This window comes from Pteropus vampyrus, unplaced genomic scaffold, assembly GCF_000151845.1.
Source record: "Pteropus vampyrus isolate Shadow unplaced genomic scaffold, Pvam_2.0 Scaffold234, whole genome shotgun sequence".
NCBI classification, from domain to species: Eukaryota; Metazoa; Chordata; class Mammalia; order Chiroptera; family Pteropodidae; genus Pteropus; species Pteropus vampyrus.
The window spans coordinates 213,939-239,845 of NW_011889015.1; the positions used below are offsets into that span (position 1 = coordinate 213,939).

At 34.9% G+C, this 25,907-nt stretch overlaps 1 protein-coding gene across 3 annotated transcripts; it reads right to left on the reverse strand.

The window, feature by feature from the left end:
* Positions 1 to 519: 519 nt before the first annotated feature.
* On the reverse strand, positions 520 to 22,517 carry CUNH5orf34 (chromosome unknown C5orf34 homolog). Of its 3 annotated transcripts, XM_023519738.1 has the most exons (14): positions 22,155 to 22,276; positions 19,746 to 20,357; positions 19,348 to 19,581; positions 19,116 to 19,205; positions 16,616 to 17,250; positions 14,793 to 14,897; positions 13,532 to 13,655; positions 8,193 to 8,284; positions 7,221 to 7,290; positions 6,397 to 6,567; positions 5,903 to 5,997; positions 4,622 to 4,720; positions 1,835 to 1,875; positions 520 to 926 (listed from the first exon to the last, which is right to left on the reverse strand). In XM_023519738.1, the coding sequence occupies exons 3-14, from the start codon at positions 19,540 to 19,542 to the stop codon at positions 736 to 738; spliced, it is 1,908 nt and encodes a 635-aa protein (XP_023375506.1). In that variant the 5' UTR covers positions 19,543 to 19,581; positions 19,746 to 20,357; positions 22,155 to 22,276; the 3' UTR covers positions 520 to 735. The 3 variants fall into 3 exon arrangements, with proteins under 3 accessions (XP_023375506.1, XP_011372179.1, XP_023375507.1); XM_011373877.2 differs by lacking the exon at positions 19,746 to 20,357 and having other exon boundaries at positions 22,155 to 22,517; XM_023519739.1 differs by lacking the exons at positions 19,746 to 20,357; positions 22,155 to 22,276 and adding an exon at positions 22,470 to 22,509.
* Positions 22,518 to 25,907: the final 3,390 nt, after the last annotated feature.

Below are 25,907 nucleotides of genomic sequence, written 5' to 3' on the forward strand. Positions count from 1 at the left end.
GTTGCTTCTTCCCTTTTATATGAAATAAGAAATTAATTGCTTCTTGGCCTTTTGGCTAAGATTAAGTCCAGAAGTTAATTAGAATATTTCTGGTTATATTTGGTATAATCTTGAAGTCTTTTTAGATGTATGGTTTTGTTTTTTCCCAATAGACAAAGTATAATAAATAGTACTTATGCTGAGCTCATTTTAGTTTCACAGACTTTTCAGATGTTCAAAAGAAATGAACATATCTGGTTCATGAGACAGTTCATATAAAATGAAGTCATTGTTAAAGTATTTGATTCTTAGCCTAAAGCAATATTACTTATGTTCTTTTTTTTTTAAGATCTAATTTTCTTCTCATAATTCTATTGAAAAATACTTGGAGTAGAGATTAAATAGCAAAAGACCAAATGCACACAATACTACATGTTAAAAAAAAACCCCTTGAATATTAATAGCGAATGCTCCACAAGATAAAACAGCAACAACTATAATTATATATATTTTTCATAAATCTGAAACAGGAAATCGTTGAAAATTTCAAAAAAGTTCTTTATTAATAAAGTACATTATAAATATATTTTAAAAATTTATAGGTTAAGTAAAATACCTCCAAAGTTAAATGTCACTTCTCATATAATGATTATACAGAAGTCGTATATACAATTCCTTGGCTTTCTAGTAATTTTATACTAGTCGCTTGAAACAACATCCTTAAGGTTTAATAATATAGTGTAATAATTCCATTTTTCACTTTTTAGAGTTTGATAAAAGACAGTCAATATCCTGAAGAATTTCAGACGTTTTTTTCAATGCCACCGATACTTTCTTTTCATTAACTTCTAGCAAGTTTTCTGAATATTTTGGTTTATAATTATCAGAAGACTGTTCATTTTTCTTGTTAGAAATCTGGTTTAGGACACCACTGTTCTCCAATAACACTAAGTTGTTTAGTTAAGGAGCTTTTGCCCACATTTTTTATTATACAATATTTTTCATTTCAGAAAGGCTGGCCTTCATATTAAAATATAATTTCTCCATTGGGAGGAAGATCTCTTGGAGTCATTATAGAGTTGTTGCTTCAGAACTTATCAAGTCTATTCCTTAAAGATAAAGGAACTAGAGTATGAGAGGGAAAGAAAAGAGCACGTATGTGTGTGTTTGGATGGGGGTTTAGTGATAGGGAAGAAATAAAAGATTAAAAATCTCAGTAAACCTTTAGCTAGATTTACCAAGAAAAAAAGAGAGAGGACTGAAATAAAATTAGAAATGAAAGAGGAGAAATTACAACTGATAACCACACAATAAAAGAACCATGAGACAAACATGAACAATTATACACCAACAAACTAGACAACCTAGAAGAAATGGGTAAATTCCTAAATACATATAATCTACCAAAACTGAATCATGAAGAAATAGAAAGTCTGAACAGACTGAATACTAGTAAGGAGATTGAATGAGTTTTCAAAACCTCCCCACAAACAAGAGCTCATGACCAAGATGGTTTCAATGATGAATTCTACCAAACATTTAAAGAATTAATACCAATCCTTCTCAAACTCTTCCAAAAAATAGAAGAGGAGAGAACACTTACAAACTCAATTTATGAGGTCAGCGTTATCCTGACAACCACAACCAGACAAAGACACTACAAGAAAATCCCAGACCAATGTTCCTGATGAACACAGATGCAAAAATCCTCAATATGATGTACCTTCTACTGACAAGACGGACAGATCTTAAATATCTTAAATATTTTTCAATGAAGCGCCACAATATATGTCTGGATTAATATAAAGTGCAAAGTTGTAATTATGTAGAACAATATATTGTGTTTAAAGGATACAGTTAAACTTTTGTATCTTTTCAAGTTCAGAAGCCACACACCTGTGGGGAAAAAAGAAGTAAGTTCATGCTAGTTGTCTGATTCTTTTTTTATCCACAGTATTTCAGATAAGCATACTTGATTTTTTCATAAAAGTTAGTATTTTAGAAGAATCTAAACGTTAAGAATTCTCTTTATGTTGGCTTTATCAACAAATCAACTTGATTCAACTGATACCTATTGAGTGCTTTTAATGAGTCAGCCAGGTGAATAAAAGTCCCCACCTCGAGGACTTTTTAATCAAGTATTGATGTTTGAAGGTAATGGCCTTCCTACTACAAATGAGACTAACCTGGATACCCTCCATTTTCCTCCTTAAAGTTTACTCAAATTTTAAAAACCTTCTAAAATCTCATCACTTTTGTAAAAGAAGTTATCTCACTTTCCTTAAATTCCTATAGATTATTTTAATTAATCATATACTTAATTGTAATATTTTCCTTTGAACTATTTTATTTTCTGATCTTTATACCTAGATTGTCTCTTCCGGAGAAGTATCTTTTCTTAATCTTCAGTATTTTGCACATATAGTAAGACTTCATTTATGTAGGACTCTTAGGGAATAGATAGTTTTGGAGGGCTAAGTTTTTACACAGTTGAACTAAGTCACAAAACATAATTATTTTCTATTAAATTCCTTCTGGAATAGATTACCTACTCCTTTCATTGCTTTCTTAAGCACAATATATTAAACATCCTCTTCTCTTTGACTTGAAGGGCTAACATTAAACATTATGAACATCAGCTCTTACCATGTTCTACAGAAACAGATTTTGGGGCAACTAGTATGGGGTAGAGGGCTGTATATAACTCCAGCAGAACCTCTTATTTGTGTGTTCTTTCTCTTTTTCCTCATTAAGCTAGAATAAAATATGAGCAGTGGCACAGAACTAGAAAATAGTGTGACTCAACTATCTCTCTGCAAAATTAATGAGAATATTAATATCTATAACATCTTTTTATTCAAATCACTAGAAAAGTCTTCTTCACAGTTCACAATGGGTATGTGACTTGTTTACTTTACTAGCTTTACTACAGTGGACCATATGTACTTCCTTGTCAGCTTACACTCTTTCCTCGTCCTCCAGCCTATGGGGAATGACAGATCTTTCTCCTCATTTTAAGCATCTGTGGTAAAGACCTGGATTCTTCATCATTACAAAACACTATTTTTTTCTTTTTCTTTTTTTTTACAAAAGACACATTTTTCTGGCCATGAGCAACAATACAAATTACTTTTAATGCTATTGCTCATATGATGAACCAACTTCTTATAAACTATCTTCTGTACTATTTTTTGACTAGCATCCCTACTAAAAAGTTGAATCAGTAAGCTAATAATAGACGGTGAGTTGGAAAAGAAATACTAAAGTACAATTTGGGTAGTGTTTATTGTGCAATCTTTTCTCTTTCCTCAACCTACCCTCTTTGACAAGAAAACAATTTATAGTTGGAGATGTTTTAGGCTTTGCTAAGGAAATGGAGCTACTGCAAGTGGCTATATCTCCCTTCCTCATTCCTCCTCAATCCCTTTGTCTCTCTGCTGCTCTTCATTGCTTCTACTCATAGCTGGTATCACCAATCTGCACTTCTCCGCTCCCTCACTTTTCCATATGTCTCAACAGTTATCATCTTCTAAGCTTTCATATAAAAAGGCATTTTACAAACTGTACCAGCTGAGTAATGATAAAGTGACCAATTTTATAGCTATGTACAATTTACCTTTCTTCCCAGCTGTGTGTTTTGCTAGCTACTTGGACAACTTTTCTGCTCACAGTCAGTCTGTAGTTGAAGAATGAGGGATCAGGAAAGCTGAATCCTTAAGATGCCTGAGATATTCAGATAACACTACTGATTTGATTTGTACCTCTTTCTTGGTAATAATCAGGTGTACTGTTCATATTTTTTTTCACCATACTATTTAAGACACCTTACAACTTTAAAGCTTCCTGAATTGTTACTGGAATCCTTCTTTTCCAATATATTCAGATTATACTCTCAGTGATACTAACCTTCCTAATGACTTTTCTTCTGGTCCTTTAGAAACTCATAATTCCATCAAATCTGAATTTCTTTATTGATTACAAGATCCATTCAAAACTCATACTATAGCTAACAGAGAGCACCTGCTCCACAAATATTATCTTCTCACTATCTCCAAAGCCCAAATTATCTTTTTGTACCTCTGGCCTTGCTTTTTCCCTAAAATGTCTTTAATTTCCCTAAAAATTCCCTTGAAGCCCATTTCTAGTCTCCTGCACACTGAAAGGCACACAGGAGGGACTAAAATATTTGCTTTATTTGTTGATTTGCCATTTAATTTTAGGGAGGCCATTAATAGGATAGAAATTATTTTTAAAATCAACTTTTTCTGAAAGCTTATGTTAGTCAACATTTTATTTTCTTTAATATTACTAAAATTAAAAAAAAAAAATCTTTTAAATTTTTCCATAAAGTTTTCAGGATGAATTTCTCACATTGAAAGAGTTACTCATTTTGACATGAAGTTTTCAATAAATTTTTCTGAACTTCATATGAAATATATGATGAACTGTAATAAATTATATATCTGATTAAAGATTGATTATTTTTAACCTTCAGGTAGCAAAACATTATAGAGTTAAATACATTTAACTAAGAAAATGTTTTTCTTGGGAAAAAAGTCCTAGAGTTTACCATCTGACATTTTAATTTTTGAGTATGAGTTGGCTCTTCTACACAGATTAAATTTAAAAGAAATATAAGTACCAAGTTTCTTCAGGAATAGAAAATGAAGGATGTGTGGACATCTCTCTTTGACTAGTCTGTGTCAGTCTTCTGCACCATGATATTACTGTTGTCACATATCTAGATTGAATATATTAAAAGAAATATTTGAAAAATGAACCTGTATAATATTTATAAAAATATTCAGAAAGTGGAAAATCATTAAGACAATTTGGGAAAAAAGGATAAAGAAAATATTCTAAAGTGAGGCATTTACTGGGTAATTCTCTGAATCTTTTTCATTGGAAATAGAAAAGCCAAGTTTTTCTCATTATTCATCAAAAATAAAATGATGTGCTCACATTCATGATTGAAAAGATGAGAATTAAAACTCGGTTCAAATTCAAATATCTAAATTCTCTTTTTAGTTTTTCAAAGAATAATGAGTTTCATTAAATTTTGTCATGTAAATGTATTTACACATAAGACTAAGTGAGCATTTGCTTTTTAAAATTTAAAAACCACCCATTAATGCATACATGCATACATATATATACATATATATATGTACATATATACACACATATATACATATACATGTAATTATATATAACTCACTGAATATACAAAACAGGTGTCAAGTGTAATAAAATGAATGATCTAAAGCGATTAGCTGAAACAAATAGCAATGTTTGCTAAAGACATGACCTCTTTGAGGCAAATTATTCAAACTAGCAATGACTGTTAGAACATTTAGACAAAAATGTAATAAATCTCAACATAAAAATAAACTCAAGAGGCTGAAAAGCAATCCTTTTGTGAACATTCTCAAAGTAAAATCACTAAAATGTCAAGAACATCATAAGTGCAATTATAACAAATTACATAAACCAAAAAAAATTTACATAAAGCTGATTTTAAGAATCCTCTCCATTTTAAGAATAATCATCAACTAATTAATTTTTTATAAAAGTTATTTATGGTTGCAAACCATAATTCAAATTGCTTAGGAGATTAATTAGTTACTTGGTTAACACAGTTGACCACACCACTATAGCAAGCAAGTTATATCTATAACACATTCACTTTGAAAAATCACTTGAATACAAATGGAAATGATTAAAGCCGACCTGATCTATTTAGTTATGCTAGATGTCAATATAACTGTGAAATTGTGAACCAGCTGAAATTATTTCATTCACATTATACACATGTAAAAACTAAAACAATATATAACATGTAAATGTATGTTTCCTCTCTGTCAATTAAAAGTAAAAATTATTTACTAACATGAAAATGATTTTTAAAATTGCTTTTCAGTACCTTTCATATGGTCCAGGGTGTTCAATCTGAATTAACTGATTGTGTCCATCAGGAAAAGTTAACTTACACCAACCTAAGTTGAGACCTTGATTTACCTTAAGAAGCAAGGAAGAAAGGTAAGTTTTATTGTTCTAAAATTTAAAAAAAAAACCCTCTTCTAACTTAACAATTAAAAAAAAGAAGTGTATAAATCATTAAAAATTTATTTGAACAATGTAAGTTATATTTTACATGATATATGGATATTATTTAACCACCACTCTTATCTATCAAAAGAAAAATACTAGTCCCTCTCTTTTAATGAGTTACCTTTATAAAGATGACTATTTGCTACACCTATTTTATTTTTGCTAAGAAATTCAATGAGATCAGTAAAGCCTCTTAACAGATTTTAAACTTCAAAAATTAACTGAGATAGAACAAAGAAAATAAAGTACCACACTATTTCCACAAACAAACATTAAAAAACAGATTTCAGTCTGAAATATACTCACCTGTCTCTTTTCAATAAAAGAGCCAAAATTCCAATTTAGGGTTAGAGTAATGCCATCTAAAAAGATAACATGTACTTTGTCATCAGAGTATGCAAGAAATCTTCCCACGTTGGGTATGAACAATTCTCTCAAAAGCAAAGGCAGTACATTGCTATCATTTATTCCAGGTACCTAAAACCAAGTAAGTAAAAATAGCAGGAGGTAGAGTTATCCATTAATAAGATTTAAATAATTAATGAACATTGGGCAACTTTCAGATTCTAATTCAGAATTTCATATAGTGGAATCCTTATGTATATTTTAATTTTTCCAGAAGTGGATAGCCAGAACAGTCTATAACAAGCAGATTAAATTCTATTATCTTGGGAAAGTCACTGTTCTGCTCTAAACTTTACATAGAACATAGACAAAAATTAGGAACTACAGCAACATAAAGTTTATAATCAATTTAGTATAGATACAGATTGAGAGTCACTTCCTCTAAGTCAGCATTAAAAAACTTACTTTTACAGTTATGGAAAGAGAGTAGAATACTATAATATCAATGTTTACAATAACTATGTTTTTACATACAAATCCAATCAATTCCCTCTCATTTAAAAGAAGAAACAAAAACAAAAACAAATTATATACAAGAAAAATGTAACTTAAAAGACTGATTTTGCAGTATTTATTAAGTGGATATTTTTCTGAATAAACCAATATTAGTATTACAAAGAATTTCTCACACGACTTAGATGAACATAATTTGAACTCAGGAGTATATATATGTAAACAATAAAACAATTAAAAAATATCTTGCTTCTGAAATAATTTTGAGATACCATTTTCCAGCAGCATATATTATAGTTATGGCTTAAAGAAAGCCTCGTCTTGGCACAATGCTGAAGAATCCTGTGAAGATGAAAAACACTACGTAAACGTTTGCAAATAATGGCATTTTTCCAATTCTAGCAAATCATTCTCTATGCCATATGACATTTTAGGCAAGTAGTTAATTTCTACTGAAATATGTCCAGACCTATTTTCTTCCAGAAATACTTAAGCCCACCGAAGGATGTTGCTTCTCTGTGATAATCCTACCTAGTTAAAGTTATTCCTCTAATTTTTAGCAACGAAATGACTCCAGATAGAATTTTCAGGTGTTCCATTTTAAGAGGTGATAGATTCATAGTACCTAAAAGGTTCAGCATAGTCTAAGAGTGGTGGGGATGTAAGTCAACTGTCCCCAGGAAATCAAATTACAAATATGCTCCTTCAAATCTATTTTGGAAGTTGCTTAGACATAATTTATAAAAATAAATAATTTAATCCAACAATCCACTTTGATTCTTCTGAGTGCTACAGATTAATTCAGAGAATTAAAAAAAAAAAACAACATATGAACCAAAGAATCAAACTATATTTCCTCTGTTGCACACTATCAGAAATTTTTATTATTCTGAGAATAATAAAGAGGTATGAAAAATTTAAATGTATCATCAAATCCTCAACTTGATTCCAAGGAAAAATAATGATGCCAAACTTACCTAGAGTCACCTATTTCCTACCAGCACTTGCTTGCCATATATGGATGTTTCTCCATATTTAACTTTACACTTTAAAGAGAGAAGTACTCTTTTAATGATATAGTGATTACCTTATTTTATAAATGATGAGACCAGAATAATTGACAGATTTATCAAAGAAACATATTTCCATTGTATCTACCAATTCTTAATCTTATCCTAACCATTAGAGAAGGTATCAAGATACTCAGACACATAATACAATTCAGTTCAATGTGAAGAACTTACCTAGCTGCCTGTTTAATAAGAGAACACACCGAAAACAGACTTCCTGGTCTATCTGGAGGAAGGTTATGTACTGAATACATTTTCTCTTCTCTCTGAAAATTAGTTTAAAATGAAAAATCTCATTAATATTAAAAATTGGCCTTCATTACTTAGCTATTTTTTCTTGAAATATGTAGTTACATAGAAACAAAGCAATCAGTTAACTTGAAGAACATAAAAGGTATATTTTAAAGGTTTTTTATGATGCTTTTCCATTTTCCCATTTTTTCTATCTATTCAAAAGTTAACTTTTGAATGGCCTATAACTTACTGCCCAATTTAAATGTTGGCTATACTTAACATGACTTAATTTTTCTACACATTAGCATGAAACGTATCACAAGCTTTTACCTTTAGACAAAAAATAACTATACATCAAAAAACTATTTTAATTGAATGACTTAATCTTATCCTAACTATCTTAATGGAATATTTTATTAATGGAATAACTATTGCTACAGTTTGTTTAAGACAATATTATTTACAGCCTTGGGTTCTTGAATTTAAAAAAAATGTTATTTTGTTACTCCTTCTTTATTTCTTTTCTCAGACTCTTTAATGCTAGTGTTTCTGAGGATTCTATCTTTAGCCTTTTCTGGCTTCCTGATTTTTCCTGGTTATTTTCACAGGGTTCAAAGCTATGTTTATAATCATAATAGCAATGGCTAACATTTATTAAATAGATATGTGCTAGGTGCTATGCTACAGAGTTTACATGGATGATCTCATTTACTTCTCAAGATAATTATGAAAGATAAGAACTATTAATGCCTATTTTTAGATGAGGAAACTGAGGCTGGAGGGCTAAGTGGTAGTAGAGATCTGTTTTGAACTGCAAGAGAGTGCAGCCCACAATTTACCATCAGTGAGAGATGGCCTTTGAAGTCAGACAGAGTTGGATTCAAATCACAGGTGTGCCTCTCATGAACTATAATGATGGGCAGGTTACACAACCTTTGTAAGCTTCAGTGACTACAACATGTGAAATGGGGATACCACCTATCATCCAGATCGTCCTGAGGATTAATGATATAACACAGAAATAAAGCAATGGGACAGAATTTAGTATATACTAGGTACTCAAAAACCAGTCTTGGCCCTTTTATCCTGGACTATAGATTTGACTATCTAAATCTCCACTGGGCTTCTCCCCTGGATATCACAGACATCTCAACTTCGACAAGTCAAAAATGGAATTATCTTCCTTTCAAAATTTGTATTTCCTCCTTCTCTACTTTGTATTTACCTCCGGTGTGCCAATTATCACATGTTGTTCCCTCTACTCAGTTCCCTCCTCCATCACCTCCCTGGGTCACACTAACACCTCCTATTCCTTCCATCTCAGGAAAACCATTATGGTGGTCCCACAGAGAGGGTGAATCCCCTAGTGATATCCACAAGCACAGACCCTCTACTCCTGCTTCTTGGTTTTCTTTATAATTTCAATTTAATAGTTTTTTACTTAATGTCTGTCTTCCCCACTAGAATGGAGCTTCATGAAGCTAGGGGCTGTATTTGTTTTGCTCACCTCTGTAATGCCAGCACAGTGCTTAGCACATCGTAGGCACTTAAAATATCACATATTAATTATTTGTGTCTTTCTCTATTGGATATTGAGTTCTCTGAGCATTCTTGCTTTTCTACTACCCTATGTCTTCAATTCTAAAGTGCTTATTTTTCATAATTTAATCTCTCTGAAATCTGGAATCATTTTATAATTAAGAGTGTCTTACATTCATTATCAGGCAGATGGGGTTGTGATATAATTTAAATATTCTATTGATCCTGGTAAGGTCAACAAGCAGCCATCATCAAAACAATTTAGACTTGATAACATTTCGGTTTAATTCAGGGCCTGGTACCACCACTCATTAATTTATTCAATGATTTGACATTATTTTCATCTCCTTCCTTATCCCCGATATCTAGGCAGTCATCAGTTCTATCTCCTTAGTATTTTTTTGTGTCCATTCCTGTCTTTTCTTTCTCATCGCCACTGCCTGGCCCTCATACTTTCTTCCTTGAACTACTTACTATACATGTCTTCTAACTGGTTTTACTTACAGCTTGAAGTTCCACCTCTTTCCTACCCCAGTTCACCTTCTGAAATGATCTTACAAAAATTTGATGTCACTTTCCTTCTTAAATCTTTCAGTGGCTCCCCAAATGCAACTGGGTTTCTCATGCCCCATTTTTGAGTTAGCCCAGCTCAGTGGTCTAGCCTCTTCTCTGAACATCCCCCAACATGCGATCTCTGTTCTAGCCTACTGAACAGCAGCATTGTCATTTCTTTCGACACTCCACACTCGCCCCAGGCTGTAGCCTCCAGTTAAGTGGCATTTATCTACTGTTCTACACACTAGCAATAACGGTACTTTGAACAGTACTTTGAAGAGGTAAGCCAGGACTTACCTCTAGCGTGGGTTTATTAGCAAACAAACAATTGATCAATAAGAAAAAGTCACACAGTATAGAGTGCTAGAAGAAAAAAAGATGAGGGTACCGTTGATAGGGAGTGACATGGGTAGCTTCTTTACTTTGGATACTCAGGAAAAGCTCCTTGAGGAAGTGACATTTAAGTAGAAATTTTAATGACAAGCAGCCAGCCATGCAAAAAATTGGGCAAGTAGAGTGTTCCCTTAAGTACATGCTCCTCTGCCCTCCATTCTTCTTCATACAATTCTTCCTTTAGAATTACAGATCCTAGCTTAGCCATGTCTTCCTTCAGAAGGCTTTTCTGGAGTCGCCCCTGCCCTAGTGTGGTCTCAAAACATCAAGTTCTTATTTCTTCTTATTACACTGTGAGTACCTGTCACTCTTTCCTAGTTAAGTTTTTAATTATATAATAATTCATTACTACGTTTTTCTTGGGAAAAAAGTTTCCAAAATACAAGTTAAGTCCCTCCCAATCCTCCTCCCTCACAAAATCGCAGACTTCTCCTCAAAAGTAACCACCTAAAGGTATATCTGCCCAGCTCTTTCTTTGTGCGTTTACATGTGTATTATATACAGTACTATATAGGTTTTAGGGGAAAAGATATCATACATGTTCTTATACAACTTTTGCAAACAACAGTGTCTTGGAGATCTTTCAATATCTCTCTCTCTTACGCACCTACATTTTCCTCATTCTTTTGAACTGCTTCACAGCGTTCCCATAATCTGATCACGAAAGCTTACTGTAACATGTCCCTACTGATGAACAATTTAGATTGCTTCCAGTTTTTTGCTACTACAATGACACAATCAACATCTTTGGCAATGCTTCTTTGTATATACATGCTAATATTTTTCTAGGATACCTAGAAGCAGAATTTCTGGCCAATTTTGCTTGATATTATCAAACTGGTCTCCATGAACCAGTTTACACTCCAATGGATACTATGAAAACACCCCTTTCCCCACACCCTTGTTGGAAATAGATAGTATCATTTTAAGTTTTTGACAAGTTGATGAGCGAACAATCTTATGTCATTATTTCAATTTCCATTTCTCTGATGTAAGTGGTAAGGTTGAACATGTCTTCAAATATTATGGGTTATATACATTGCCTTTTCTATTCTTATCATAACTATTCTTGTCCTTTATTTGTTTTACTATTAGGATTTTTTCATTATTGACTTATAGCTTATTTTCTTCCATACTTTTGCCTGCTTTTTTGACTTTATCTAATTTAAGTTAAATATTTAAAATATTTAAATATTTTCTTTTTGGCCTTCCGGCTTCCCCCACCCCAAAATTATAAACGTTGTTCTTCCATATTTTCTTTTAACAATTATTAAGTTTGGTTTCTTATATTTAGCCCTTTAATCCATCTGGAATTTATTTTGGAGTATAAGTGAAAGTAAGGAGCAAGCAATTTTATCTCGAAAAGAGAGCCAATTGTTTCTAAATCTTTTCACTCAAGTAGCGAGAGGAGAGTGAAAATGTTGCACACAGAGTGGAGCCTAAAGCAGTCCACCACAAAGGCACAATTTGTTTAGAAGTTTTGTGTTTTATCTCCAAAACTTATGCTTCTATTCCATGTGTCTGCTTCAGTATAAAAATTATCACCCCTTCCCCTGACACCTTTGTGTAAAACTGAAGCTCCAGGAAGATGTTGTATTCATCTTGTAGTTCTGTGAACTCCTGATACACAGCAGTGAGCAGTGTAGATATGCATACCCACTTCATTTGCCTGTTTGACTGTTGCATGCACTACACACACACACACACACACACACACACACACACAGAGTGTGTAACTGGTTATACTCTCATTTGCTTGTTTACCTACTGGACTGTGAACCCCTGAGAGCAGGAACTCTTCATCTTTACCCAGGGCCTAACAGAGCACCTGCCTGGGAGTGTTCAATTACTATTTACTGACTAAATGAATACTTTCCTACAAATAGAACCTAGCAGGGGATCTGTTCCAATATATCCTAGAATAGTTATGAATGACATAATATTTGTAATTTACTTAAAGATAAATAGGGAGTGGAGAGAACAGTGGGAAGTATAGATGAAATGAGCCAGGTGATGGGTACATGAAGGTCTGTTACACTTGTCTTTCTACTTTTGTATATGTTTGAAATTTTCCATAGTTAAAAAAAAAAACCTGCTCTATTTTTAACTCCTCTCTAGCATCTCTGATAATATCATCACTTAAATACTCCATTCTGTAATAGAGAAAGAAAACACATTTATTATGTTCCATTTGCAAAGTAAAGCCATGTGATATTATGGTGATCCCAATAAAAGGGTGAATGTCAAATGTTGAGAACAAGCAAATTAAGATTTATTGGCAAAATATCCACATTATTACATTTTGATCTGATATATTAAATATATCATGTTATTTTTCACTGTTTTCAACAACACAAAACAATCTTGTTCAACTTTCTAGTTGTGTGGAAAGATTTAGGAGTTAAGAGATATTTAACATATGCAAACAGTACATGTTGGGGAAAACAGAAAGTGCTTTTTCATGTGCAAGTATTAATTCAAAGAAGAAGACTGATTCAAAGTAATGCAGCTGGTTCTAGTGTTTCCTACTGATAAATTCTATGACATAAGAAATTTAACTTCTGATCTAAACACAAATTGCTTAGACAAATGGAAGACAATACAGGATGAGAATAGCTATAGTAAAAATAAGGTGGTGAATAATTACTATGCCAATGATGGTAGTAAGGTTTTATTAATTGTCCAGACAAGTAAGAAGCAATGTTATATAGAGATCAAATTTCCCATATACATTCAGAATTATCTGGGAACAGCTCTATAATCAAAAATCTCCTTAAGCTCTGTCAGCTTACCTCTTCTGATCCTTCTTGATTGGAACAGTATGTAAAATAGTTCCCAAAATAAGCTCCTTCTGATTTGAAAACAGATCCATCTCCAGGATAAATCTCTATTGAGTTCATATTTTTATGGGTAAGTCTAAGGAAAAGAAATAATCATTAAAAATTATTTATGTAATTGAGATTAAAACATATATGAAGGCAATTGTCAAAAAAAAGCAAAGTATGAGTTTTTACCTATTTAGCAAATGGATAATTGTACAATCTCCACCCCCAACCAGCTAATTTTTTTTTTTTACAAAGAATAATAGAGCACACCGAATTGGTCAATGTATATATTTCAACAACTGAACTCAGTTTCTGGAAGTCAGACATCTTGTCTTATCATCCTGGCATCCCCACTGCCAATCACAATAGCTGGCACATAACAGTCACCAAAGCAATGCCCATTGCATAGGCGCTAAATATAATAACTCTAGAACCTGAAAATAAGATTCTTCTTTAAGAATGAAACTAGTTGAATCAATACCTGATGGAAGAGATTAGCCATGTGGAGGAGCGATCCCTAAGAGAAGGTGATTGATTGTAATCAGGTACAATCAAGGTATTGGGTATACAATGTATAAAAACTTAAGCCAAGTCAATTTTATTGAAACATATATGAAGATTACATTGTCAGAATTAAGTAGGTCTTCATGCAGGAAAAGGAGTGCCCAAAGAACGAACATTTCTCAATACTCTTCTAGCATTATTTAACAGAAGTGAACCTATGGATCTGGCCAATGCTAATATTCTGGTCACAAGAGAGGGCATACTTTGTGGTGAGAAAGGGATAATTCAATGGAACAGAGCAGGCAGAGAGAACAGCCATTCAATGAATATTTGCTGAGCGAATGAAGGCCAAAATCTCCCTTAGGCTACCTAACTTCTCTAATTCCATGCTCAATAGGCAACCTTCTGATGTGACTAATTCAGACAACTAGATCCCCTGATGCTTGGAAGGGGTGTCCTAAACAGCTGACGTAAAGTATTTCATTCACTAGCAAAACTAATCCCTCACTGGCTTTGGAGTTGTCACAAAAATCTTGTGAATATGGTTAATGTGAATTAGTAGCAAGACCCCTGTGTGTTCTAATCTAATTAAGTTTTGAGACCTGTAAACCTCAGGACCAAACACAGGAGCATGGTGGCCCCCACAAAACTATGTCGTCTTGTAGGAGTCTATCTGTAAGGCTAATCCCGTCTCCTCTGTGACATCACTGAATAGGTGCCTTACCGATAAGTAATACCCTTGTACCAAACCACTTTCACTAGTTCAGGATAGGGATATTCTTCTTCTTCATTAGACTGTCTCAGTGAAAGTGAATCGCAAAAATTCCACCTATGAAGGATAAAATAGAAGCTACTGATTCTGGTTGCACACATAATTACATTGAGAAGTCAACAAAATAGTGCATCTGTAACAAGATTTATTTCTGGCTTAATTCCTTAGATCAAAAAAGTAAAAATTAATATGAAACTATATTAACGAATTTTAAAAGAGTCGTATTTTTCATGCATTTTCAATTATCTCATTATTGAATCTCAGCACAGTTAAACACATTAACAATTTTGCTAACCTTTAAAATTTAAGATTCAAACAACAAATATTTACTGAAGTACCTATGGGGGCCAGGCACTGTATATACACTAAGGATACAACACCCAAAAAGCAAACATGGTCACTATCCTCGATGGAGATGCCTATCCTGCAGAGATGTTAAACAGTAAATATTGAGCATAAAGAAAGAATTAGTAGATGCTATGGGATTGACGGGAACCTCATCCTGTCTAGTGACTTCAGGATAACCAACCACAGGAAATAAGGCTTACAGAGAGACCTGGAAATGAGCACTAATGAGTTGAAAGAGGAAAAGGGAGTGTTCCTGGCAGAAGAAAGGACAGGTGTAGTGGTGAAAGAAAGCTTGAACAAGCATTCTAGGGATTGCAAGAAGTCCAGTTTACCAAGAATAGGGAAAGCAAAGGCAAGGGTGATGAGAGACTAGAGGATTACAGATATTGGGGGGGGGGGGCCTGTTAAGCCATATTTAAGGATAATAGATTTCAATCTAAAGCCAGTGGCAAGTTATTGAAAAATTGTTAATTTAAGAGTACAAATCTCTTTTGATGAGTACTTATAATACTGGAATTTCCTATTTTAACTAGATAATCATGACAAACATGAAAATCATTCCCATATTTTAAGTAACAAATATGTACTCAGAGACTACCTGGGATCAAATTTCAATTCTCATAGTAGCTGTGCCAATTTGCCTAGGTTATTTAACATTTCTGTGTCTCAAGTTCCTCTGTAAAATGGATTTACCTATTTCATAAGGATGAAATAGGTAAAGTACAACCATGCCTGGCACATAATGAGTGATGTGTGTTAGCTATTATCATTATCATTACACTATTTATACAAAATTAATATTACAAATCTATAACCAATAGGTAGGTATTCATCTCTTAGTGAAAGTAAAAGGTTTCTATCTAGCCATCCAGAAGCATCATCATGTTTACCCCTTTTGAAAATGGACATATTTATAGTCAGTTAACCAAAGATAAGGATGGCCTCTGAGGCTAGGTATGAAAGAACCCATGATCGTAAACTTGTCACATCGATGTTCCAACAATCAAAGTAACAGGCTCCACTGAATGGCAGCAGATGTTCCCCTGTGCTTGCTCCTACAGAGCCCTGTGAAGATCCTTGGGCTATCCCTTACCACACCTTAATAATCTTTTCAGTGACAATGACCTTCACTAGATTCTAAGCTCTCATTCTCTGTCCTAGTCATCTCTCTAGTCTCTGTGTGTAACAAAGTATCTAGTGCATAGTCAGCCTTCTACAAACATTCAACTCATGGACATAGAGTAAGAAATGTAAATAATACATTTTCTAGGGAAATTTACTATCAGTTTAAAGCAAAATTTTGGATTAACTAAATGAACTTTCCTTATGACTAGTGATTTAGAAAGAAAAATTATCCTTTGGAGGACAAAAGGATATCCTTTGGTTCTCACAAAAGCTTTATGACAAATAAGTCTTTTTTCCATTACCTGTGCAGGTGTGGGACAGGACAGCTGAGTAATAAAGCCCTGGGAAGAACAGAAACCTCTTTTCCTCCTTCCTCTGAAACATCAGAAGTTAACATTCTATTCTGGATGACATTTACAGCGATTCCAGCCACTCTGCTCATTTTATTATGGAAACGAAGTGCTAAAGACAAAGGATATTTCCATTCCTCTGGACAGGAGTTCACAGTCCAGTGCTGCTTTACCCACGTGTATACACATCTGTGCTTTGCATCAGGCAAAGGCAGTGCCTCCCTCCCTTCAGTTCCATTCACACAACTCTTCTTCTCTAAAGGTTCTTTGGAATTCATCATTTGACAGTGAAGTTCATTTTCTTTATTCTTCAGTCTCTGTCCATATGTACAGATTTTGCCTGCTTTTTCAACTAGTTTGTCCTTTTTTACTTGATTATTTTTTTCTGACAATACTACAGATGAATCTGGCTTCTGGCTCACTTTACACAAAAAATGTACTGTAAATTCATGCTGAGATTTGGGCAGGCAAAGGTATGCATGACCATCTAAAGATGATATCTTCACCATGCCATTCTGCATGCATATCATGCCATCGTCAGCATCAAGACTGGGCCACCTCACTTCTGAGATGTCAAGGAAGATACGCTGAGTTGAGGGAAGAAAAAGAGATGGTGAGTATTTTCTGTTAACAGACCAATTTTTCCAAACATTTGATTCTTACGTATTGGGTAAGAAAGCTCTTAAAGTTTCATGTTTTACTACCTAGAATAAAGAAGAGCCAAGTGTCAGCTTATATATGGTTTTCCACAGAATACTGATATCGCTAAGATTACCTCCTTAAAAAGAGAGGTAAAACATACACACAAAATGAGAAAAAAGAAGAAAAAATTCATCCTGATTCTATTTAGTGTTATACATATTTTTGTTTAAAATGTACAATGAATTAGAAATAAATAGATTTTCAGCCCCTCCCAAAAGTCTATTCCGAAAAAGAATATAAACGAGAGAAGAGCAGCACTATGATGTACTGTATTAAAAGCAATCATAACTTAAATAGTATGGAATTAGCATAAAAATCATTGACAACAAAATCTCAGAGAATACAGAAACAGACAATCAGATTTTGAAATGTTACATGTGATAACATAAGCTTTTCAAGATGAGTGAGCGAAAGGGAAAAGTATTTAATAAATGGTACTGGAATTATTGACTAGCATTTTGAAAATGCTATCTTAAAGAGTTATCACCTAGACTAAATAAGATAACAAATATAAAGTACCTGTTCTAGTTAAGCACCTGGCATACCATATACTCATGTAAATTCCAGATGGCTTAAAGAGTAACATTTTTAAAAGCTGAATTATTTAAAGGTAAATTGATTCTAACTGATAGCAAAACACACTTGTAACAAGTAAGTGCCTGATACATCTTTCCATTAAGATAAAAATAGTGTGTCAAATAAGTTTTTAATCAATTAATCTTGTCAACAGTTAAACATTTCAACTCCCATTTATGTAAAACATTAAATTTACAAAAACTATTGTCAAGAAATCTTAAATTTACAGTGCTATCGCTATGTACAGATGTTAGTACACTAAAATTAAGGGTAGTATTCATTGATGGCAAAGCTGGTTTGTACGATGGTCAGTTAAGGAAGTTCCCTTTTCTAGAATTAAACCATCTAACAATCCTACTGTAGCATCAGCAGCAAACTATGCAGTTTCAATTAATAAAGTTATTCAAAAGTTACAGTGGGAAAAATAGCCTTGTAGACTAAGTTACAGCTTGAGATTTTTTATGGCTTCTTTGCCATGAGACAATGTAATAGAAAACTACCTGGTAGGCAGGCAAGCATCATGACAGTAGTGGAAAGCAGTTAAAAGACAGAGTCTTCAGAGTTAGACAAACTGGGTTCAAATCCTGACTTTGCCACTTAGAAAACTCTCTGTGATTTAGTTCTCTCTCCTGTAAAAAGGATTTAATATCCAGCCAATATACCTGACAGGTTGGACACCCATTTTGATATGCAGGTACCCAAGGCATACTGGTGTTATTAAATACTTTTAATATTCATTGTTCTTGACACATAGTAAACCCTCAATAAATGATAGTTATAATTACTCCTAAAAGTTCAAAATAGAATATAAGCAAAAGAATAAAATTTGTTTACCCATGAGTAATTATACATCTCTACTAAACATTAACAAATAACTACACATAACCTACAAAAATGGCCACATAATTTCTTAATTTTGACATCTCTGAGAATCAAAAATTTACCTATCTGAAATAATCCTTGGCAAAAAAAAAAAAAAAAGAGATGAACAATATAATTTCTGTCTCAATCAATATACAAAATATCGAAACTCCCTAGACTGGTGAAATATAAAGGCTTATGCATTCTACAGCAGCAAGTCTATTTCCAAGTGTCATGAAAAAAAAAAGACTAAATATTAAACTATCTTTCTAATTACTTATCCTCAAATATTAAAATTAGATTTAAAAATTACCTTTTTCCCTTCAGGTGGTATAATGCTTTCAGATAAAAAAGGGCAAGTGGCAAAAGAGTTTCGAAAATCTAGGGCTCGCTGTAGTTGCTCCTACAAAAAGATACAAATTTAATCTTAAAAAATGATTTGAAAATCAATTTGTAATCCAGAATACAAATTACTTTCCATATTCTAGCCACCTCAACAATATTTTGGTATTAAAAAGAGCAGTCTTTGTGTCATTTTTACTTACTCGGTAAGTGCTTATAACAAAGTGTGTCCTTTGACGAATTCTTTCTGGTTGTTCTAAAGGATGTGCTGAAACAGGGGGTGCTTTTTCAAATAAAAATTCAAAGCCACAGGGAGAAAGCTGTAGTCTAGAACCATCAACATATTGTACTTGCACTGAATCATCTTCATAAAGTACCATTCGCACTTCAGCCGCCATTACTATGACTATGGATAAAATGTCCTTCCAAGGAGAAGACTGAAGGAAAGAGGAAAAACAGTAGCACAAACAGTTCTCTTAATGTACAAAAGTTCTATCGAAATATCGAAAAAAGTTCTAACAGATGTATAATCTATGAAAATAAGTAAATTACATTGCCATGGCATTTACTTTTGTTGGAGGAAAATTATCTTACTACATACCCTTAAATAATCTGCGTTGAAAATTATATTCTCCGGTGTCTCATTTCAAATAACAAGCAAATTCCACCTTTGCACTAAGAATACAGCAAATCATTTGTAATATATGCAAAAGGCAGGCAAAAAGTAACTATTAGGCCTAAAAGAAAAGAACACCTGGATTCTTGTCCGTAGAGGCTGGCATTAAGGAAATAGCTTCATGTCACTACTGAACGAGCAAATTAATTTCCTAGGGTCTTAGATTCATCATCATCTCACTGATTTCAATTTCCTCTTATCCTTTCTTACCTCATCCCCTACCAGGACCTTATCTCCTTCTACTAAAGTGATCAAGATTCATCCTACAAAAGAAAATAACTTCCCACAGATACCACTTTCCCCAGTTTACCCCTATTTCCGACCAATAAACCTTTCAAGCATAGCATCCAGTCATTGCCCATTTCTTCACCATAAACCTTCAGTCCACTGCAGTCCAGCTTTCTCCTTCGCCTCTCTGTTTCACTGCAGTCACCAATGTCTCTCTTTCTACACCCAGTGACTTCAGTCTTCATCCTACTCAACTGGTAAAACTGACAGTACTGTACACCTTCTGCAACAGACACTTTCTTCCTCTGCCTTTTATTTAAAAAAAGAAAAGAAAGGCTGCCACATCTTCCCCTCTATGTCTACCTCTGTTTTTAATTTAATCATTCTTCATCATTCCCTTAAATCAAGGATCCTTTAATAAGACTGGACCTTAATCATGCCATTTCCTCTCTTCTTACTATACTCATGTTGATTTTATGCCCACTCTTGCTTTTTTTCCTTGTTAAATCTTATTCTCCTTTCAATATATGTAATAAGCTACATATGATTAGTCTATAATCATTTGTGGAATATGTCAGGATATAAGTCAATATTAAATGATATGGTCTCTCCTGAAGATAAAACACAATTTTTTTTTCTTTCTCTAAAGAATTTCCAAGTTGACCTGATCTTTCTCCAGAGCTGTCAGCTGTCTGCTAGACCTCCCTTCATGTCCCTGTCCCACAGATAAATCAGACTCGACATGACTAAAATGGAATTTAATCACTTCCACCAAAAAGACTTCTGTAATATCTCCTAATTTCACTTTCACTCTTACCTCCCTCAAGTTCAGTCTACATACAGTAGCCAGAGGGATCTTTTAAAATAAAAATGAGATATCACTTCTTGGCTCACGACCTACCACTTGCACTTAGAATAAAATCCAAATTCCTAACCATGGCCTATAAAAGCCACACAATATGGCACTCTTTACCTCTCGAAATGACTCTCCTGACTCTTCCTTGTTCAGGACACTAGCTCCACTGGCCTCTTCAATGTTTTTTAAACAAGGTGTTTCTCATCTTAAACCTTTACTCTTGTTTCTGCCTATGCCTAGAGTGTCCTTTTCCTGGCTCATCACATGGCTGGATCTTTGTTACCATTAAGATCTCAGCATAAATATCACTTCCTCAAAGGCCTAACTTGACCATATCAATTAAAGTTGCTCCCAAATATCTCCCAATTGCTTTTCGGTTTTTTTTCCTACTAGGATATAAACTCAATCAGAGCAGAGACTTCATTTGCCTTATTCACAATTGTATCCCTGGCACCTAAAACAATACTTGGCAAATAATAAGGGTGCAATATTTATCTAATGATGAAAGAATAAATAAGTAAAATTTGAAATTCTTGCTTTTTTTCAATTCACAATTTGAGTTAATAGCATCTCAATGTTAGCAATAGTTGATTTCTATTTCCCTCCACCCCCTTGTAACAAGTTCTCTAATTTTTAAGTGTGTCTCATGGACCTGGCTCCTCCTTTCTGTGGCTCTGAATTTCAGGCCATGAACTCTCCCCTCAGTTCCTGCGACTATCTGGGACCAGTTTCTAGCTTCTTCCCTCTCCATTTCTAGCATTGCTGTCATTGGTAACTTTCCAAGAACCAGACCATACTAACCACTATACATCATTAGTTTACATGTTAAATGGCAATAAATATTCATAGCCATATGATGTCTACTTGCTATTTCAGAAAAAAACAGGTGCATATGCACAGGTGGAAAACTTACATTTTCTGATACCAACTGGGAAAAGGTCTCTATCTTTGGCGAAGTGTTTTACTTTTTAAACACAGTTTATTAAGGTATAATTGTTGTTTAAGTAAGAAGCATACTCAAGAAACAGATTTTCTAAAATTCTTGGCATATAATCCGGCCCCAATCCACATCTCCAGCTACAACTCTGTTTTACTCCTGTTCGTGTTTTCACCACCCAGCACATTACGTCTGAGTATGTTTAACGATCAAAAAGCCACAAGACTGTTCTTGACATCAATGAGAACCTCGTTTTTCAAAATGCGATATCTAGATAAAGAAAAAGCTCACCAATCAAACGTCTTGAACTTACACTTTTCCGAGCTGAGAAGTCGTGGAAATGAGGCCAATCAATGGCCCCGTGCTTTAATTTGCCAAAATGCTCGAAGCCGCAACATCTGCGCTTGCCCACGGCCGCTTCTCGAGAAATACTTCTTGAATTTGACAAATTACCAACAAGTGATGTTTCTCGAAAGAAAAAAATCACAACCGCAGAGGAATATGGCCACAGGGAGTGTGTTTTGGCCAACAGGTCCGTCAAGTCTGAGTAACTGTTACAGTAGCGGCGGCAACGATGACCCGGGGAAGAAAACACAAGCAAACAACAGAAATTCAAATATTCCCTCACCCTGGGGAAGCGGCTTTCCTCTCCGGAATAAAGAAGACCGGAAGTCCCGCCTTGACCGTGCCACCTCCCACCCCCCGCACCGCCCCGGGGGCCGCGCTCCGTTGCACTCCCAGTGAAGGGCGGAGCCGGAAGTGGGCAAGGTGCAGCTCTCCCAGTCCGGATCTGGCGGGCTCCTCTCCGGTGTTTTTACTTCCGGTACACCACACGGATCCTGTCCGACCTGGTTGTGATGTAAAGCCTGTGAGGACGAGCATTCTGACAATCCAGCCAAGCTGGCCACAGGGGTAGGTTTTAGTGGAGTGTTGCTTATTTAAATAATCTAAACGACAGTTATACTTCAATAAAGCTGTTTAAGAACTTGACCAAAGATAGAGACTTCCTATTTTCCTAATTTGGTATCAGAAAATATCCTTCAACTGTGTATTTGCACCTGTGTTTATTCTAAAATAGCAAGTAGACGTGTCTGCTATATTTATTGCCATTAAACTATTTATGAAGCGCCTATGTGCTAAGCAAGCTGGGGAGTAAATCAGGGGACGAGACGGAGGGTCGAGGATGGGAACTAGACATTAACCAGAAAGAAACGGCTAGACGAAAATTTGATCACCGTTGTGGTGTTTTAAAACAAAATACAGGTCTGTGAGAGCATATAGTAGGCAGACCTAACGTAGGCTGAGGAAGTATTTCCACTGAAATCCGAAGGATAAGTAGGTGTTAGGCAGGAAGAGAAGGAAATTTTTCAGTCTGAGGCAACAGTTTGTGTTAAGGTCCTGAGCCCCAAAGAAAGATCTTGCCCCTTTAAAGGGGCTGAAAGAAAGCCAATTTGAGTTAAGAATGATTAAAGAGAAAGAGAGGCCTTCAGGGCAGAGAAGCCTGAAATGGGACTATAAAAGGTAGGCAAGGGCAAGATCATTATGAATTTATAAATTATGGACTTTATCTTTAAAGCAACGGGAAACTATTACAAGGGCTTAAAGCAAAGGTGGCAGGACTGAGGGATGGGGAGAAGTTTAACTCCTGAAATTCCTCTCCATTTTTAAAAGTCTGAGATGCAAACTGACTTCAATCTTATGTAGTAGTTTAATGAGGGCATCCTTAGATAACCATGTTTCCATTGACTTGCTACATTGGTTTGTATTATACAGTGCTAACTTAGGTCCTATCCCACTTCCTTTTTCCTCTCCAATGTCTAAGGACCTCCTGTATATAAATTGTCTACTACTGAGGGTTTTTGTGATGCTTTTTGTACTTTAGAAAGATTCCTGGGACTGCTGAGTGGTGAATAGGTTGTAGGATGTGAGAGCATATGTGGGAACCCAGTAGAAGACTTTTTAAAAAGCAACGATATATGATAGTTCAGACTCAGCCTGGGCAGTGAGGATGGAAAGCACAACTCCAAGAAATATTTTGGTGATCAACTATGCAGTCTTGGTAATGAATGAATGTGGGGGTTTGAGAGAGAGGTAGGAGTGAAAAACAGTTCCAGGTTTGGTTGTTATTAAGTGCCATCAAAGAGAGGGGGGATGTAAAAAGAGCAAGTTTAGGAAATAGTGTGACTTGAATTTTATAAGTCCTCCTGGTGGAAATGACAAGTTAACAAAAGTGTAGCATCAGATTAGAAACAAATATGGTCAATGCCTGCTAACTGAAGCTACAGTAGAGGATGAAATAGTCCAAGGATATTGTGACAGGAGAAGAGAATGCTTAGGGATGAGATTTGAGGAACACCAATACTTACCGATTAGGTAAGGGAAGAGAACCCCACAAAAACACTGAGGAACAGCATAAAGCTAGAAAGCAAGCTATTGTGTTCTCGATGCCTAGAGGTTTTCAATTTTGGTGTCACCTGACAGTATCAGATATTGCCTAGAGAACATGCTAAAGAATGAAGTGCCTACTAGATTTAGTGACATGGAAGTCACTGGTGATTCTATTGACAGCTCTTGTATATAGTGGGAACAGAACCTACAATGAGTTTGAAGAGCAAACAGAAGGAAATGGAAAAAAATAGGACAGCACTTGAGAAGTCTGACCAGGAAGCAGAAATAGGACTGTATAGTTGGAGAGAAATGTGAGGCATGTTCAATAGCTCATGCAAAGAGCCAATGGAGAGATAAAGAATACAGACCATGTAGTAATAGAACTCATGAGTGAAATGGGGTAGGATTCAAGCACATTTTGAATAACTAGACTTTATTAGGAGCGATATTTCATGTACAAGAGGGATGGAGTGAATGAAGATGCATTTATGTACATTTATTTGGTGGATTTTTTTTCTGTGAAACAAGTGATCATTTAGGGGATGAAAGAGATCTTGGGGAAAGGGTTTAGAGTTGATAAAAGGAATGAAGAAACTGAGATTATAGGCAGTGCTGACAGCCTAATTGAAGGTGGTGACTATGAATTTACAGTGGCACAAACCTACCAGAAATATGACCAGCTGTCTGGATACAGCAGCAGTATCAGGTTCAGGTTTGGTGTCTTGCCAGGCTGATACAATATGGTAGCAGCATACATGTCCCTAAAATACTTGTATCTGCTGAAGTCTAGTTAGCCGAAGACCACCAGGCTCAAGCCTGTAGTCTGACAGTCATATTTGACTTGAAAGCAAGGGAGCACACTCCAGAGAAACCACGAATGGCACTCTCCAGAGGGGAGGAGGGCACCATCTTTTGTGAGGTTTGGGTTTCTGCTAAAGGATTTTGTGGAAGCTCTAAGAAAAGATCAATTCTGGGTTGGATGCTCTTTCTACAGCAGAATTAGGAGAGGTGGGGATTAACTAAGGCTGGGGTCCTGTCATGAGGTGAGGGCAGTTTAGCAACTGGGTGTCCCAGTAATTAGCGGGGATAACAAAAAAGTCTGGACATGTCAAACACAGGGGTCATGATGACATTTTATAGCTGCTGCATGACCTTGACAAAGTGTTTCCTGTTAACTTTGCTGTTGGCTTTATCTGTCAGTCCTCCTGGCCTGGTTAATGACAGGTTTCCCCCCTCCCCCCGATTTGAGATGATTTTTCAGTCCTTCAGTCTTGGACAACTTTTGACTTTTTATACCAAACATTCTCCTCTCACTAAATGTAACTGATTTTTTAAAAAACAAATTACAACTCAATCCATACCTATCAGTCCCCTGATAAGATTTAATGAAATATCAAATCATAGAATTGCCTCTGCTTTCTGACAACATCCAATCTAGAGTAAACCTCCAGTTTCTTTGACCCTCTCCCAAATTATCCAAAACCCAAATCCTATAATAGGTTGTTTCTAACTACTCTGACATACTCCTCAGTTCCCCATGGAACTGTGTGTTCTTGGTAGTCTGTGGCAGAGGGCACTGATCAGAGAGTCTGAGTTGATGACATCACTGCCAGGTTTAAACCAATATTTGTACTTTGCCAGAAGACTGACACTCACTGGCATCTTTCTGTCTTTGCTC